This window comes from Oncorhynchus tshawytscha, linkage group LG33 (assembly GCF_018296145.1).
Source record: "Oncorhynchus tshawytscha isolate Ot180627B linkage group LG33, Otsh_v2.0, whole genome shotgun sequence".
In the NCBI taxonomy this organism is placed as follows: domain Eukaryota; kingdom Metazoa; phylum Chordata; class Actinopteri; order Salmoniformes; family Salmonidae; genus Oncorhynchus; species Oncorhynchus tshawytscha.
The window spans coordinates 45,253,292-45,266,958 of NC_056461.1; the positions used below are offsets into that span (position 1 = coordinate 45,253,292).

At 44.0% G+C, this 13,667-nt stretch overlaps 1 protein-coding gene across 2 annotated transcripts in view; it reads right to left on the reverse strand.

Annotated features, from left to right (window-relative positions):
- si:dkey-71l1.1 (uncharacterized protein LOC569883 homolog) overlaps nucleotides 1–13,667 on the reverse strand; it is a 24,908-nt gene continuing 11,241 nt past the window's right edge. The window contains exons 8-11 of one of the 2 annotated variants that reach the window (XM_024406537.2): nucleotides 2,646–2,722; nucleotides 2,197–2,299; nucleotides 1,828–1,940; nucleotides 1–1,753 (exon numbers count right to left, since the gene is read on the reverse strand). In XM_024406537.2, coding sequence (XP_024262305.1) covers nucleotides 1,727–1,753; nucleotides 1,828–1,940; nucleotides 2,197–2,299; nucleotides 2,646–2,722 — 320 coding nt within the window. In that variant the 3' untranslated portion in view covers nucleotides 1–1,726. Of the gene's footprint in view, nucleotides 1,754–1,827; nucleotides 1,941–2,196; nucleotides 2,300–2,645; nucleotides 2,723–13,667 lie in introns of those variants that run through there. The other variant, XM_042311078.1, reaches the window with a different exon arrangement.

Consider the following 13,667-nt stretch of genomic DNA (forward strand, 5'->3'; position numbering starts at 1 on the left):
GAGATAGGTTAAAGGAGGATTTTTAAGCCTCGAGTCAACTGAGACATTCAGAGGGTGAATGGGCAAGACAAAATATTTAAGTGCCTTTGAACAGAGTTTGGTAGTAGGTGTCAGGCGCACCGACTTGTTTCAAGAATTGCAAAGATGCTGGGTTTTTAAAGCTCAACAGTTTCCAGCGTGTATCAAGAATGTTCCACTACCCAAAGGATATCCAGCCAACTTGACATAACTGGGAATTATTTGAATCAACATTGGCCAGGATCCATTGGAATGCTTTTGACACCTTAAGTCCATGCCCCAACAAATTGAGGCTCTTATGAGGTCAAAAGGGGGAGATAGGGGGTGCAACTCAATATTAGGCAGGTGTTCTTAATATTTGGTACATTCAGTGTATAATATAGTAATATCTCCTGCTCCTGGGCTTGTGGAGGATGAGATCATTCTGTCTGGCCGTTATCACTAGAGATCATTCTGTCTGGCCGTTATCTCTAGAGATCATTCTGTCTGGCCGTTATCTCTAGATACCATTCTGTCTGGCCGTTATCTCTAGAGATCATCCTGTCTGGCCGTTATCTCTAGAGATCATTATGTCTGGCCGTTATCTCTAGAGATAATTCTGTCTGGCCGTTATCTCTAGAGGGCCCCACAGTCTCAACATCAGTTTAATCTCTAGAGGGTCCCAGTCTCAACATCAGTTTAATCTTTAGAGGTTCCCAGTCTCAACATCAATTTAATCTCTAGAGGGCCCCACAATCTCAACATCAGTTTAATCTCTAGAGGGTCCCAGTCTCAACATCAATTTAATCTCTAGAGGGTCCCAGTCTCAACATCAGTTTAATCTCTAGAGGTTCCCACATAGAGTACAAATATATTATGATATTACAATATATGGTATACATAGAGTACGTTATGTGGGAAGGAAGGTGCATTATGGGTAATGGAGTGTGAGATACATCATGGGGGGATGGGAGGTGAGGTGCATTATGGGTGATGAAGGGTCAGGTGCATTATGGGGGATGGGAGGTGAGGTGCATTATGGTGGATGGGAGGTGCATTATGGGGGATAAGAGGTGAGGTGCATTATGGGGGATGGGAGGTGAGCACAGGAGGTTGGTGGTACCTTACTTGGGGAGGATGGGTTCGTGGTAATGGCTGGAACGGAATCATTGGAATGGTATCAAACACATGGTTTGATTCCAGCTATTACTATGAGCTGTCCATTATGCATTATGAGGTATGGGGGAGTCATAGAGAATGATAGAGACCTCTAGTGGCCAAAAGGCCATATTAGCATGGACAGCGCCATTGATGGATTCCACCATTTTAATGTAGTCAACTGGGTGGGACTTCCAACTTTATTGGCTGATCCTTCCTGAACCTATTGGAGCCATGTTTAACTGGTCATCAAGATTGATCAGCCAATCGTTTAAGAAGAGAATGTACTACTTCAAAATGCCCATGCTGTGTCAGATGATATAATGTCACAGATACTAAATTTAGTCCTCTATCGCTCTCTATGTGTGGAGCTGACATCTCGTGAGTCTGTCCAGTTCAGGTTTTTCAACAGGAAGTGATGTAACAGTTGCCATGTGGTCGCTAGGGGGGAAATTCTTGCTGCACCATTTTCTTCCTCCAAAAACAGGAACGCCGTTTCCCACGAGGCCACAGGGCTGGGGGAGGGGCATGTGAGGGTGTCCCTTCTGTAGAGGGTTGTGGGTGTTGTAGTCTAGCCCACATTGATTCCCAGCCCCACCTGCACACAGATACGCTACGGTAAGTACACACTACCACCACCGCCATAACCAAAACAACAACACCATCCCCCACCTGCAGTTTGTCACCACGGTGATTAACGAAGGCTCCCATCAGCAGTGTAGCAGGGAGAGGAGACAGACTCTTCTCCAGTACTCCTCCAATTATACACCTACTGTTAACCATGCCTACACACACACACACACACACACACACACACACACACACACACACACACACACACAGGCTGCAGTCAACATTTGTCATCAGGAATACATATTTGCCAGTGGAGGCTGCTGAGGGGAGGACAGCTTATAATACTGTCTGGAACAAGTATTTGATACCTTTCCACTCATTCTGCTCATTACAACGAGACCGTCCTCCCCACCAACCTCCTGTGATATTTACATAATAACCCCACCACCCCTCCACACCCCACTGTACCTCTGAACACCATGTTAGCCTCTGGTAGTTCCATCTGGTACCCGAAGGAGGCCGTCGTCTCCTGGGTCCTGGTACTGGCCTCAAACTCTACCCCCACCTGGATCTATATATACACACACACGCACACACACACACACACATGCACACACACACACACACGCACGCACGCACGCACACACATACCAGTTGTTGGACGGTATTGAAAACATCCCCACCTAGTGGTAGTAATGGTCTGGTCTGGTGTAGTGGGGTCTGGTCTGGTGTAGTGGGGTCTGGTCTGGTATAGTGGGGTCTGGTCTGGTATAGTGGGGTCTGGTCTGGTGTAGTGTGGTGGTGTGTGGTCTGGTGGAGTGTAGTGTTGTTTGGTCTGGTGTAGTGGGGTGTGGTTTGGTGTGTTGAGTGTTTCTAGTGTGTGTGAGTGTGTGTGTATTGTGTTTGTCAATGTGTACCTGTTTGTTAGCTCTATGGTAGTAGCTGGCGTGAGCTCCTCCTTTCCCAGCATTCAGTGTCGCCACCCAATTAGGACCTGACGTAGAATCACAAAGAATCTACTAGATCAGACTGTCTGATGTAGAATAACACAGAATCTACTAGATCAGACTGTCTGACGTAGAATAACACAGAATCTACTAGATCATACCGTCTGACGTAGAATAACACAGAATCTACTAGATCATACTGTCTGACGTAGAATAACACAGAATCTACTAGATCATACCGTCTGACGTAGAATAACACAGCATAAACTAGATCATTCCGTCTGACGTAGAATAACACAGCATAAACTAGATCATACCGTCTGACGTAGAATAACACAGCATAAACTAGATCATACCGTCTGACGTAGAATAACACAGCATAAACTAGATCATACCGTCTGACGTAGAATAACACAGCATAAACTAGATCATACCGTCTGACGTAGAATAACACAGCATAAACTAGATCATACCGTCTGACGTAGAATCCCAGAGAATATATTAGATTAGACATTCTGACGTAGAATCACAGAGAATATACTGTGTGTATATATAAAATGTGTATATATATATAACATGTGTATATATATATATATATAACATGTGTATATATATATATATAACATGTGTATATATAATGTGTGTGTATATATAATGTGTTTATATATAATGTGTGTATTTATAATGTGTGTATATATAATGTGTGTGTATTTATAATGTGTGTGTATATATAATGTGTGTATTTATAATGTGTGTATATATAATGTGTGTATATATAATGTGTGTGTGTATATATAATGTGTGTGTATATATAATGTGTGTGTAGATATAATGTGTGTATTTATAATGTGTGTATATATAATGTGTGTATATATAATGTGTGTATATATAATGTGTGTGTATATATAATGTGTGTATTTATAATGTGTGTATATATAATGTGTGTGTATATATAATGTGTGTGTATATATAATGTGTGTATTTATAATGTGTGTATATATAATGTGTGTATATATAACATGTGTATATATAATGTGTGTGTATATATAATGTGTTTATATATAACGTGTATATATATATATAACGTGTATATATAACATGTGTATATATATATATAAAATGTATATATATATATAACATGTGTATATATAATGTGTGTATATATAATGTGTGTATATACAGTACCAGTCAAAAGTTCGGACACACCTACTTTATTTTTGACTCTTTCCTACATTGTAGAATAATAGTGAAGACATCAAAACTATGATGTAACACATATTGAATCATGTTGCAACCAAAAAAGTGTTAAACAAATCAAAATATATTTTATATTTCAGATTCTTCAAAATAGCCACCATTTGCCTTGACGACAGCCTTGCACACTCTTGGCATTCTCTCACCAGCTTCACCTGGAATACTTTTCCAACAGTTTGAAGGAGTTCCCACATATGCTGAGCACTAGTTGGCTGCTTTTCCTTCACTCTACGGTCCAACTCATCCCAAACCATCTCAATTGGGTTGAGGATGGGTGATTGTGGAGGCCAGGTCATCTGATGCAGCACTCCATCACTCTCCTTCTTGGTCAAATAGCCCTTACACAGCCTGGAAGTGTGTTGGGTCATTGTCCTGTTGAAAAACAAATGATAGTCCCACTAAGCGCAAACCAGATGGGGCGGCGTATTTCTGCAGAATGCTATGGTAACCATACTGCTTAAGTGTGCCTTGAATTCTAAATAAATCACTAACAGTGTCACCAGCAAAGCACCCCCACACCATCAAACCTCCTCTTCCATGCTTCACGGTGGGAACCACACATGTGGAGATCATATGTTCACCTACTCTGCGTCTCACAAAGACATAGTGGTTGGAACCAAACATCTCAAACTTGGACTCATCAGACCAAAGGACAGATTTCCACCAGTCTAATATTTATTATTTTATTAGGATCCCCATTAGCTAACGCCGTAACGCTAGCTGATCTTCCTGGGGTCCAACACCAATTAACAAGACATTACAAACAACCACAATCAAGGGGGTTATCAAATCATTTAACATTCAGTTGATACTTTCTATTTCCTGTCCAGTCATATGGTCCATCCCATTAGATGTTATTTCATTTCCTGTCCAGTCATATGGTCTGTCACATTAGATGTTCTTTTAGTTTTTTCTTGAAGGTGGATTTACTTTTTGCCTGAGTGATATGGATTGGTAAAGAGATCCATTCAGCTGAGAGATATGGATTGGTAAAGAGATCCATTCAGCTGAGAGATATGGATTGGTAAAGAGATCCATTCAGCTGAGAGATATGGATTGGTAAAGAGATCCATTCAGCTGAGAGATATGGATTGGTAAAGAGATCCATTCAGCTGAGAGATATGGATTGGTAAAAAGATCCATTCAGCTGAGAGATATGGATTGGTAAAGAGATCCATTCAGCTGAGAGATATGGATTGGTAAAGAGATCCATTCAGCTGAGAGATATGGATTGGTAAAGAGATCCATTCAGCTGAGAGATATGGATTGGTAAAGAGATCCATTCAGCTGAGTGATATGGATTGGTAAAGAGATCCATTCAGCTGAGAGATATGGATTGGTAAAGAGATCCATTCAGCTGAGAGATATGGATTGGTAAAGAGATCCATTCAGCTGAGAGATATGGATTGGTAAAGAGATCCATTCAGCTATGGCTCTGTATAAAACTGTAGATTCAAGGTGATTTGTCCTTGGCTTGGGTTGTCTTCAGCTGCCATGAATTTGCCTGTCTGGTTTGGTGGTTATGCGGTGTTGCTAGTATGTACTAACTGGCCTGAAAAATGGAGAGTTAATCTGGTAGCCCTGTTTAGAACAATGAAGAGCTAATCTGGTAGCCCTGTTGAGAACAATGAAGAGTTAATCTGGTAGCCCTGTTTAGAACAATGGAGAGTTAATCTGGTAGCCCTGTTTAGAACAATGAAGAGCTAATCTGGTAGCCCTGTTGAGAACAATGAAGAGTTAATCTGGTAGCCCTGTTTAGAACAATGAAGAGCTAATCTGGTAGCCCTGTTTAGAACAATGGAGAGTTAATCTGGTAGCCCTGTTTTGAGGCATTTGGAGCTTTTTTATATATCTTTCATTGCTGCAGATGACCATATAACCAGACAGTACTCTAAGTGTGATAGGACCAGGGATTGACCATCTAACTGGACAGTACTCTAAGTGTGATAGGACCAGGGATTGACTATATAACCAGACAGTACTCTAAGTGTGGCAGGATCAGGGATTGAATGCAGATTTTCTATCCTTAGGTAGTGGAATAACCTTTGACTCTATCCAGGCTTCTGGTCACACCCCGTACATCAAGTACTTATTAAACATATGAGAGATTGGGGTAGATATTTGGTTAGCTGTAACTCTAAGCAATTTGGTGTCTAGATGATCTGTACCAGGTGCCTTGTCATCTGAAAGAGACAACAGCGTCCTTTCTACCTCTTCCCTTTCTACTTGATGAAATTCAAACAATATTTTAAGGGTATAATGACATGGAGCCATCAGTTGGAATCATAGCATTCCTCAACTTGTCCACTTTGCCTGTAAAATATTAATTAAAGTAGTTTGCGATGTCGTGTGGTTTTGTAATTAATATACCCTCTGATTCAACAAAAGAGGTGGACATGCTTGAATTCCTAACCATAATAGTGTTCAACGTTCTCCACATCTTTTCCCATCATCCTTCACTTCATCAATGTTGTATTGATAGAATCCCTTCTTCTTTCCTTTGTTTAGTTTGGTCACAAGATGTATCAATTTACAATAACTTTGCTTACCAAACAGTGCCAGATTTATCTGCTACTTTTTATGGCATCATGACATTTCTCAGCTCATCATCAATCCACGGGGCACCGTTTGACCTCACAGTGCATTTTCTTAAAGAGCTTATCAGCTATACTACTAAATAAATTCAGAAACAAACTTAGTGCCATTTCAGGATCATCCTTACTGCACACTTCTAACCATTGCACATTCTTATTCTCATCTACAAACAAGTCCTGATTGAACCCTCTGTAGGACCTGTGGTAGATTACCTTAGGGCCTTTGGTATTGTAGTTTTCCTAGTGAGTGAGTCCTGATTGAACCCTCTGTAGGACCTGTGGTAGATTACCTTAGGGCCTTTGGTATTGTAGTTTTCCTAGTGAGTGAGTCCTGATTGAACCCTCTGTAGGACCTGTGGTAGATTACCTTAGGGCCTCTGGTATTGTAGTGTTCCTAGTGAGTGAGTCCTGATTGAACCCTCTGTAGGACCTGTGGTAGATTACCTTAGGGCCTTTGGTATTTTAGTTTTCCTAGTGAGTGAGTCCTGATTGAACCCTCTGTAGGACCTGTGGTAGATTACCTTAGGGCCTCTGGTATTGTAGTGTTCCTAGTGAGTGAGTCCTGATTGAACCCTCTATAGGATCTTGACCAGGTCGCAATTGTAAATGCGAACTTGTTCTCAACTTGCCTACCTGGTTAAATAAAGGTTAAATAAATAAAAAAATAAAAAACTGCAACTCCACCCCATATCTATTTCTGTCCCTCCTGAACATATTGTATCCATGTATAGAGATCTCAGCTTCCTCAATAGAAGAGTCCAAGGGAGTCTCTGATATTGCCAATACATGAATATTGTTTGACTGCACCAGACAGTGTATTTCATGAATTTTGTTCCTTAAACTGCATATATTCAAGTGAGCAATGAACAGACCTTTCTCTGCTAGAATAACAGTATTTATACGTCCAAACATCATTCAGCAGTTGGAATGTGAGAGAGAGATACTCAGTCAGTGTGTGTGTGTGTGTGTATGGGGCTGGAATGACTTGTGTCTGTCGCTCCTCCTAACTCCTTGGGAGGGAGGGTGAACAATCAGTTTGTCATACCTCAGGTATGCTATGTCTGTCACACCCTGATCTGTTTCACCTGTCTTCGTTATTGTCTCCACCTGCCTCCAGGCGTAGCCCATCTTCCCCATTATCCCCTGTGGACTTATACTGGTGTTCTCTGTTTGTCTGTTTCCAGTTCGTCTGGTTTGTTCTAGCCTACCAGCGGTTTGTCTCAGCGCCTGCTTTCCCCCAGTCTCTCTTTCTTGCCCTCCTGGTTTTGACCCTTGCTTGGCCTGCTGTCCTGTACCTTTCCCCTACTTCTCTGGACTATTGACCTCTGCCTGACCCTGACCTGACCCTGCCTGCCCCTGTGGGACTATTAAACTATTGGTTATCCGATGTGGTCTGCATCTGGGTTTTACCTTCATATCTGATAATGTCACCTCATTCTCTTGCAGCCTTCATATCTGATAATGTCACCTCGTTCTCCTGCAGCCTTCATATCTGATAATGTCACCTCGTTCTCTTGCAGCCTTCATATCTGATAATGTCACCTCGTTCTCTTGCAGCCTTCATATCTGATAATGTCACCTCGTTCTCTTGCAGCCTTCATATGTGATAATGTCACCTCGTTCTCTTGCAGCCTTCATATCTGGTATTAGTTCCTTTCTTCTTTGACGGACTGAATCTGATAAATCCTCATTGATGAAGATGAAAGACCCTTTAAGGCATCTGGCTTTTTCAAGGACTGAAAGATGATCCTTGAACCTGCGGAATTTCACTACAATTGGCCTGGGTCTGGTTCCATTCTCACCCCTAGTGACCCCTGGTTTCCCAGACCTCGATTGTCCATCCAGGTAATCAGCCTCCCTGACTGTGGTGATTTCATTCTGCCTTCCCAGAGATGTTGTGGAGGCCCTCCCTGACTGTGGGGATTTCATTCTGCCTTCCCAGACATGTTCTGGAGGCCCTCCCTGACTGTGGGGATTTCATTCTGCCTTCCCAGACATGTGCTGGAGGCCCTCCCTGACTGTGGGGATTTCATTCTGCCTTCCCAGACATGTGCTGGAGGCCCTCCCTGACTGTGGGGATTTCATTCTGCCTTCCCAGACATGTGCTGGAGGCCCTCCCTGACTGTGGGGATTTCATTCTGCCTTCCCAGACATGTTCTGGAGGCCCTCCCTGACTGTGGGGATTTCATTCTGCCTTCCCAGACATGTTCTGGAGGCCCTCCCTGACTGTGGGGATTTCATTCTGCCTTCCCAGACATGTTCTGGAGGCCCTCCCTGACTGTGGGGATTTCATTCTGCCTTCCCAGACATGTGCTGGAGGCCCTTCCTGACTGTGGAGATTTCATTCCGTATAGAGGAACAGTTTCTGGGAAGTGTATCCTGTGTGGTCTTCAATACATCCACATCCTTCTGTGTGAACAGAAGGCTTGTTTAAAAGTCTTGTACATCTTTAGTCAGGTCATCCAGCCGTTTGTTGGACTCCATGATCGTTTTGTATGAAGCTTTTAAAGTTATTTTCCTGCTGAAGTATTATTTCCTTATAGAAAACGTTCTGCTTCTCCAAGACGTACCTGCAGAGATGTGATGCCCAGCAGAGATGTGATGCCCAGCAGAGATGTGAGGCAGAGATGTGAGGCACAGCAGAGATGTGAGGCACAGCAGAGATGTGAGGCACAGCAGAGATGTGAGGCACAGCAGAGATGTGATGCCCAGCAGAGATGTGATGCCCGGCAGAGATGTGAGGCAGAGATGTGAGGCAGAGCAGAGATGTGAGGCAGAGCAGAGATGTGAGGCACAGCAGAGATGTGAGGCACAGCAGAGATGTGAGGCACAGCAGAGATGTGAGGCACAGCAGAGATGTGAGGCACAGCAGAGATGTGAGGCACAGCAGAGATGTGAGGCACAGCAGAGATGTGATGCCCGGCAGAGATGTGATGCCCAGCAGAGATGTGATGCCCAGCAGAGATGTGATGCCCAGCAGAGATGTGATGCCCAGCAGAGATGTGATGCCCAGCAGAGATGTGATGCCCAGCAGAGATGTGAGGCAGAGATGTGATGCCCAGCAGAGATGTGATGCCCAGCAGAGATGTGATGCAGAGATGTGATGCCCAGCAGAGATGTGATGCCCAGCAGAGATGTGATGCCCGGCAGAGATGTGATGCCCAGCAGAGATGTGATGCCCAGCAGAGATGTGATGCCCAGCAGAGATGTGATGCCCGGCAGAGATGTGATGCCCAGCAGAGATGTGATGCCCAGCAGAGATGTGATGCCCAGCAGAGATGTGATGCCCAGCAGAGATGTGATGCCCAGCAGAGATGTGATGCCCAGCAGAGATGTGAGGCAGAGATGTGATGCCCAGCAGAGATGTGATGCCCAGCAGAGATGTGATGCAGAGATGTGATGCCCAGCAGAGATGTGATGCCCAGCAGAGATGTGATGCCCGGCAGAGATGTGATGCCCAGCAGAGATGTGATGCCCAGCAGAGATGTGATGCCCAGCAGAGATGTGATGCAGAGATGTGAGGCCAGCAGAGATGTGATGCCCAGCAGAGATGTGATGCCCAGCAGAGATGTGATGCCCAGCAGAGATGTGATGCAGAGATGTGATGCCCAGCAGAGATGTGATGCCCAGCAGAGATGTGATGCCCAGCAGAGATGTGATGCCCAGCAGAGATGTGATGCCCAGCAGAGATGTGATGCAGAGATGTGAGCAGAGATGTGATGCCCAGCAGAGATGTGAGGCAGAGATGTGATGCCCAGCAGAGATGTGATGCCCAGCAGAGATGTGATGCCCAGCAGAGATGTGAGGCAGAGATGTGATGCCCAGCAGAGATGTGATGCCCAGCAGAGATGTGATGCCCAGCAGAGATGTGATGCAGAGATGTGATGCCCAGCAGAGATGTGAGGCAGAGATGTGAGGCACAGCAGAGATGTGTGCACAGCAGAGATGTGAGGCACAGCAGAGATGTGAGGCACAGCAGAGATGTGAGGCACAGCAGAGATGTGATGCACAGCAGAGATGTGATGCCCAGCAGAGATGTGATGCCCAGCAGAGATGTGATGCCCGGCAGAGATGTGATGCCCAGCAGAGATGTGATGCCCAGCAGAGATGTGATGCCCAGCAGAGATGTGATCCTTGTCTTTTTTCGGAGGCATGACGGTACTAACAGTAGGACGAGCCCGCTATTCACTCCGTGAAATGAGAGATCCCGGCAGTAGAAAACTCTGGAAATGGCTAGTCCTAAAACCAAGACAACTAGAAGTGCGGCCCTAGCCACAAGGGCTAACCGCTTAGCGTGCTTGGTATCCAGCAATAGTAGCCAAGGCTGCCTAGCTTCATAGCTAGCAGCTAGGCTAGCTGCTTTGCCAATGTATTACCACCTTGTTTGAGCACGGATCCCTGGACATATATTAGCGACCCAGCGTTACCACTAACTGCGTCCCAGGAACCAGATATGAAAAGGAAAACTATTGTGAACTTTTATTAGCTAACTAGGTAGTTTGTTAAAGTAAAACAAACCAAGTATCTAGTCTTGTACTGTGTGTGTTGATGACGTGCTGACTCTCTCTGACTCAGTGTACTTCTAATGTCCATTGCTTGTGTTTCTTTGCCCAAGCAAGTCTCTTCTTCTTACTGGTGTCTTTTAGTAGTGTTTTCTTTGCAGCATTTCACAATGAAGGCCTGATTCTCCTCTGAACAGTTGATGTGTCTGGTACTGAAACTGTTACTGTCTGTTACTCTGAAGCATTTGTTTGGGCTGCAGTCTGAGGCTGGTAACTCTAATGAAATTATCCTCTGCAGCAGAGGTAACTCTGGGTCTTCCATTCCTGTAACTCTGGGTCTTCCATTCCTGTAACTCTGGGTCTTCCATTCCTGTAACTCTGGGTCTTCCATTCCTGTAACTCTGGGTCTTCCATTCCTGTAACTCTGGGTCTTCCATTCTAAGTTTGAGGTGTTCGGATCACAAAGAACATTTGTGAGATGCAGAGAAAATGAAAAGATGCTGGAGGAGTGCTTAACGCCATCTGTCAAGCATGGTGGAGGCAATGTGATGGTCTGGTGGAGGCAATGTGATGGTCTGGGGCTGCTTTGGTGGTGGTAAAGTGGGAGATTTGTACGGGGTAAAAGGAAGGCTACCATTCCATTTTGCAACGCCATGCCATACCCTGTGGACGGCGCGTAATTGGAGCCAATTTCCTCCTACAACAGGACAATGACCCAAAGCACAGCTCCAAACTATGCAAGAACTATTTATGGAAGAAGCAGTCAGCTGGTATTCTGTCTATAATGGAGTGGCCAGCACAGTCACCGGATCTCAACCCTATTGAGCTGTTGTGGGAGCAGCTTGACCGTATGGTACGTAAGAAGTACCCATCAAGCCAAAGCAACTTGTGGGAGGTGCTTCAGGAAGCATGGGGTGAAATCTCTTCAGATTACCTCATCAAACTGACAACTAGAATGCCAAAGATCTGCAAGGCTGTAATTGCTGCAAATGGAGGATTCTTTGACGAAAGCAAAGTTTGAAGGACAGTTATTTCAATTAAAAATTATTTATAGCCTTGCGTCTTGACTATTTCCTATTAATTTTGCAACTATTTTCATGTATGTTTTCATGGAAAACAAGGACATTTGTAAGTGACCCCAACCTTTTAACGGCAGTGTATAATAAAGCAGTGTGTGTGGTATAAAGCAGTGTGTGTGGTATAAAGCAGTGTGTGTAGTATAAAGCAGTGTGTGCGGTATAAAGCAGTGTGTGCGGTATAAAGCAGTGTGTGCGGTATAAAGCAGTGTGTGTGGTATAAAGCATTGTATAATAAAGCAGTGTGTGTGGTATAAAGCAGTGTGTGTGGTATAAAGCAGTGTGTGCGGTATAAAGCAGTGTGTGCGGTATAAAGCAGTGTGTGCGGTATAAAGCAGTGTGTGCGATATAAAGCAGTGTGTGGTATAAAGCAGTGTGTGTGATATAAAGCAGTGTGTGCGGTATAAAGCAGTGTGTGCGGTATAAAGCAGTGTGTGCGGTATAAAGAAGTGTGTGTGGTATAAAGCAGTGTGTGCGGTATAAAGCAGTGTGTGCGGTATAAAGCAGTGTGTGTGTGTGCGGTATAAAGCAGTGTGTGTGGTATAAAGCAGTGTGTGCGGTATAAAGCAGTGTGTGCAGTGTGGTATAAAGCAGTGTGTGTGCGGTATAAAGCAGTGTGTGTGGTATAAAGCAGTGTGTGTGATATAAAGCAGTGTGTGTGGTATAAAGCAGTGTGTGTGGTATAAAGCAGTGTGTGTGGTATAAAGCAGTGTGTGTGGTATAAAGCAGTGTGTGTGGTATAAAGCAGTGTGTGTGGTATAAAGCAGTGTGTGTGGTATAAAGCAGTGTGTGTGTGTGTATAAAGCAGTGTGTGTGGTATAAAGCAGTGTGTGTGGTATAAAGCAGTGTGTGTGGTATAAAGCAGTGTGTGTGGTATAAAGCAGTGTGTGTGGTATAAAGCAGTGTGTGTGGTATAGTGTGTGTGGTAAAGCAGTGTGTGTGGTATAAAGCAGTGTGTGTGGTATAAAGCAGTGTGTGTGGTATAAAGCAGTGTGTGTGGTATAAAGCAGTGTGTGTGGTATAAAGCAGTGTGTGTGGTATAAAGCAGTGTGTGGTATAAAGCAGTGTGTGTGGTATAAAGCAGTGTGTGTGGTATAAAGCAGTGTGCAGTGTGTGTGGTATAAAGCAGTGTGTGTGGTATAAAGCAGTATGTGTGTGGTATAAAGCAATGTGTGTGGTATAAAGCAGTGTGTGTGGTATAAAGCAGTGTGTGTGGTATAAAGCAGTGTGTGTGGTATAAAGCAGTGTGTGTGGTATAAAGCAGTGTGTGTGGTATAAAGCAGTGTGTGTGGTATAAAGCATGTGTATATAAAGCAGTGTGTGTAGTATAAAGCAGTGTGTGTGGTATAAAGCAGTGTGTGTGGTATAAAGCAGTGTGTGTGGTATAAAGCAGTGTGTGTGGTATAAAGCAGTGTGTGTGGTATAAAGCAGTGTGTTGGTATAAAGCAGTGTGTGCGGTATAAAGCAGTGTGTGTGGTATAAAGCAGTGTGTGTGGTATAAAGCAGTGTGTGTGGTATAAAGCAGTGTGTGTGGTATAAAGCAGTGTGTGTGGTATAAAGCAGTGT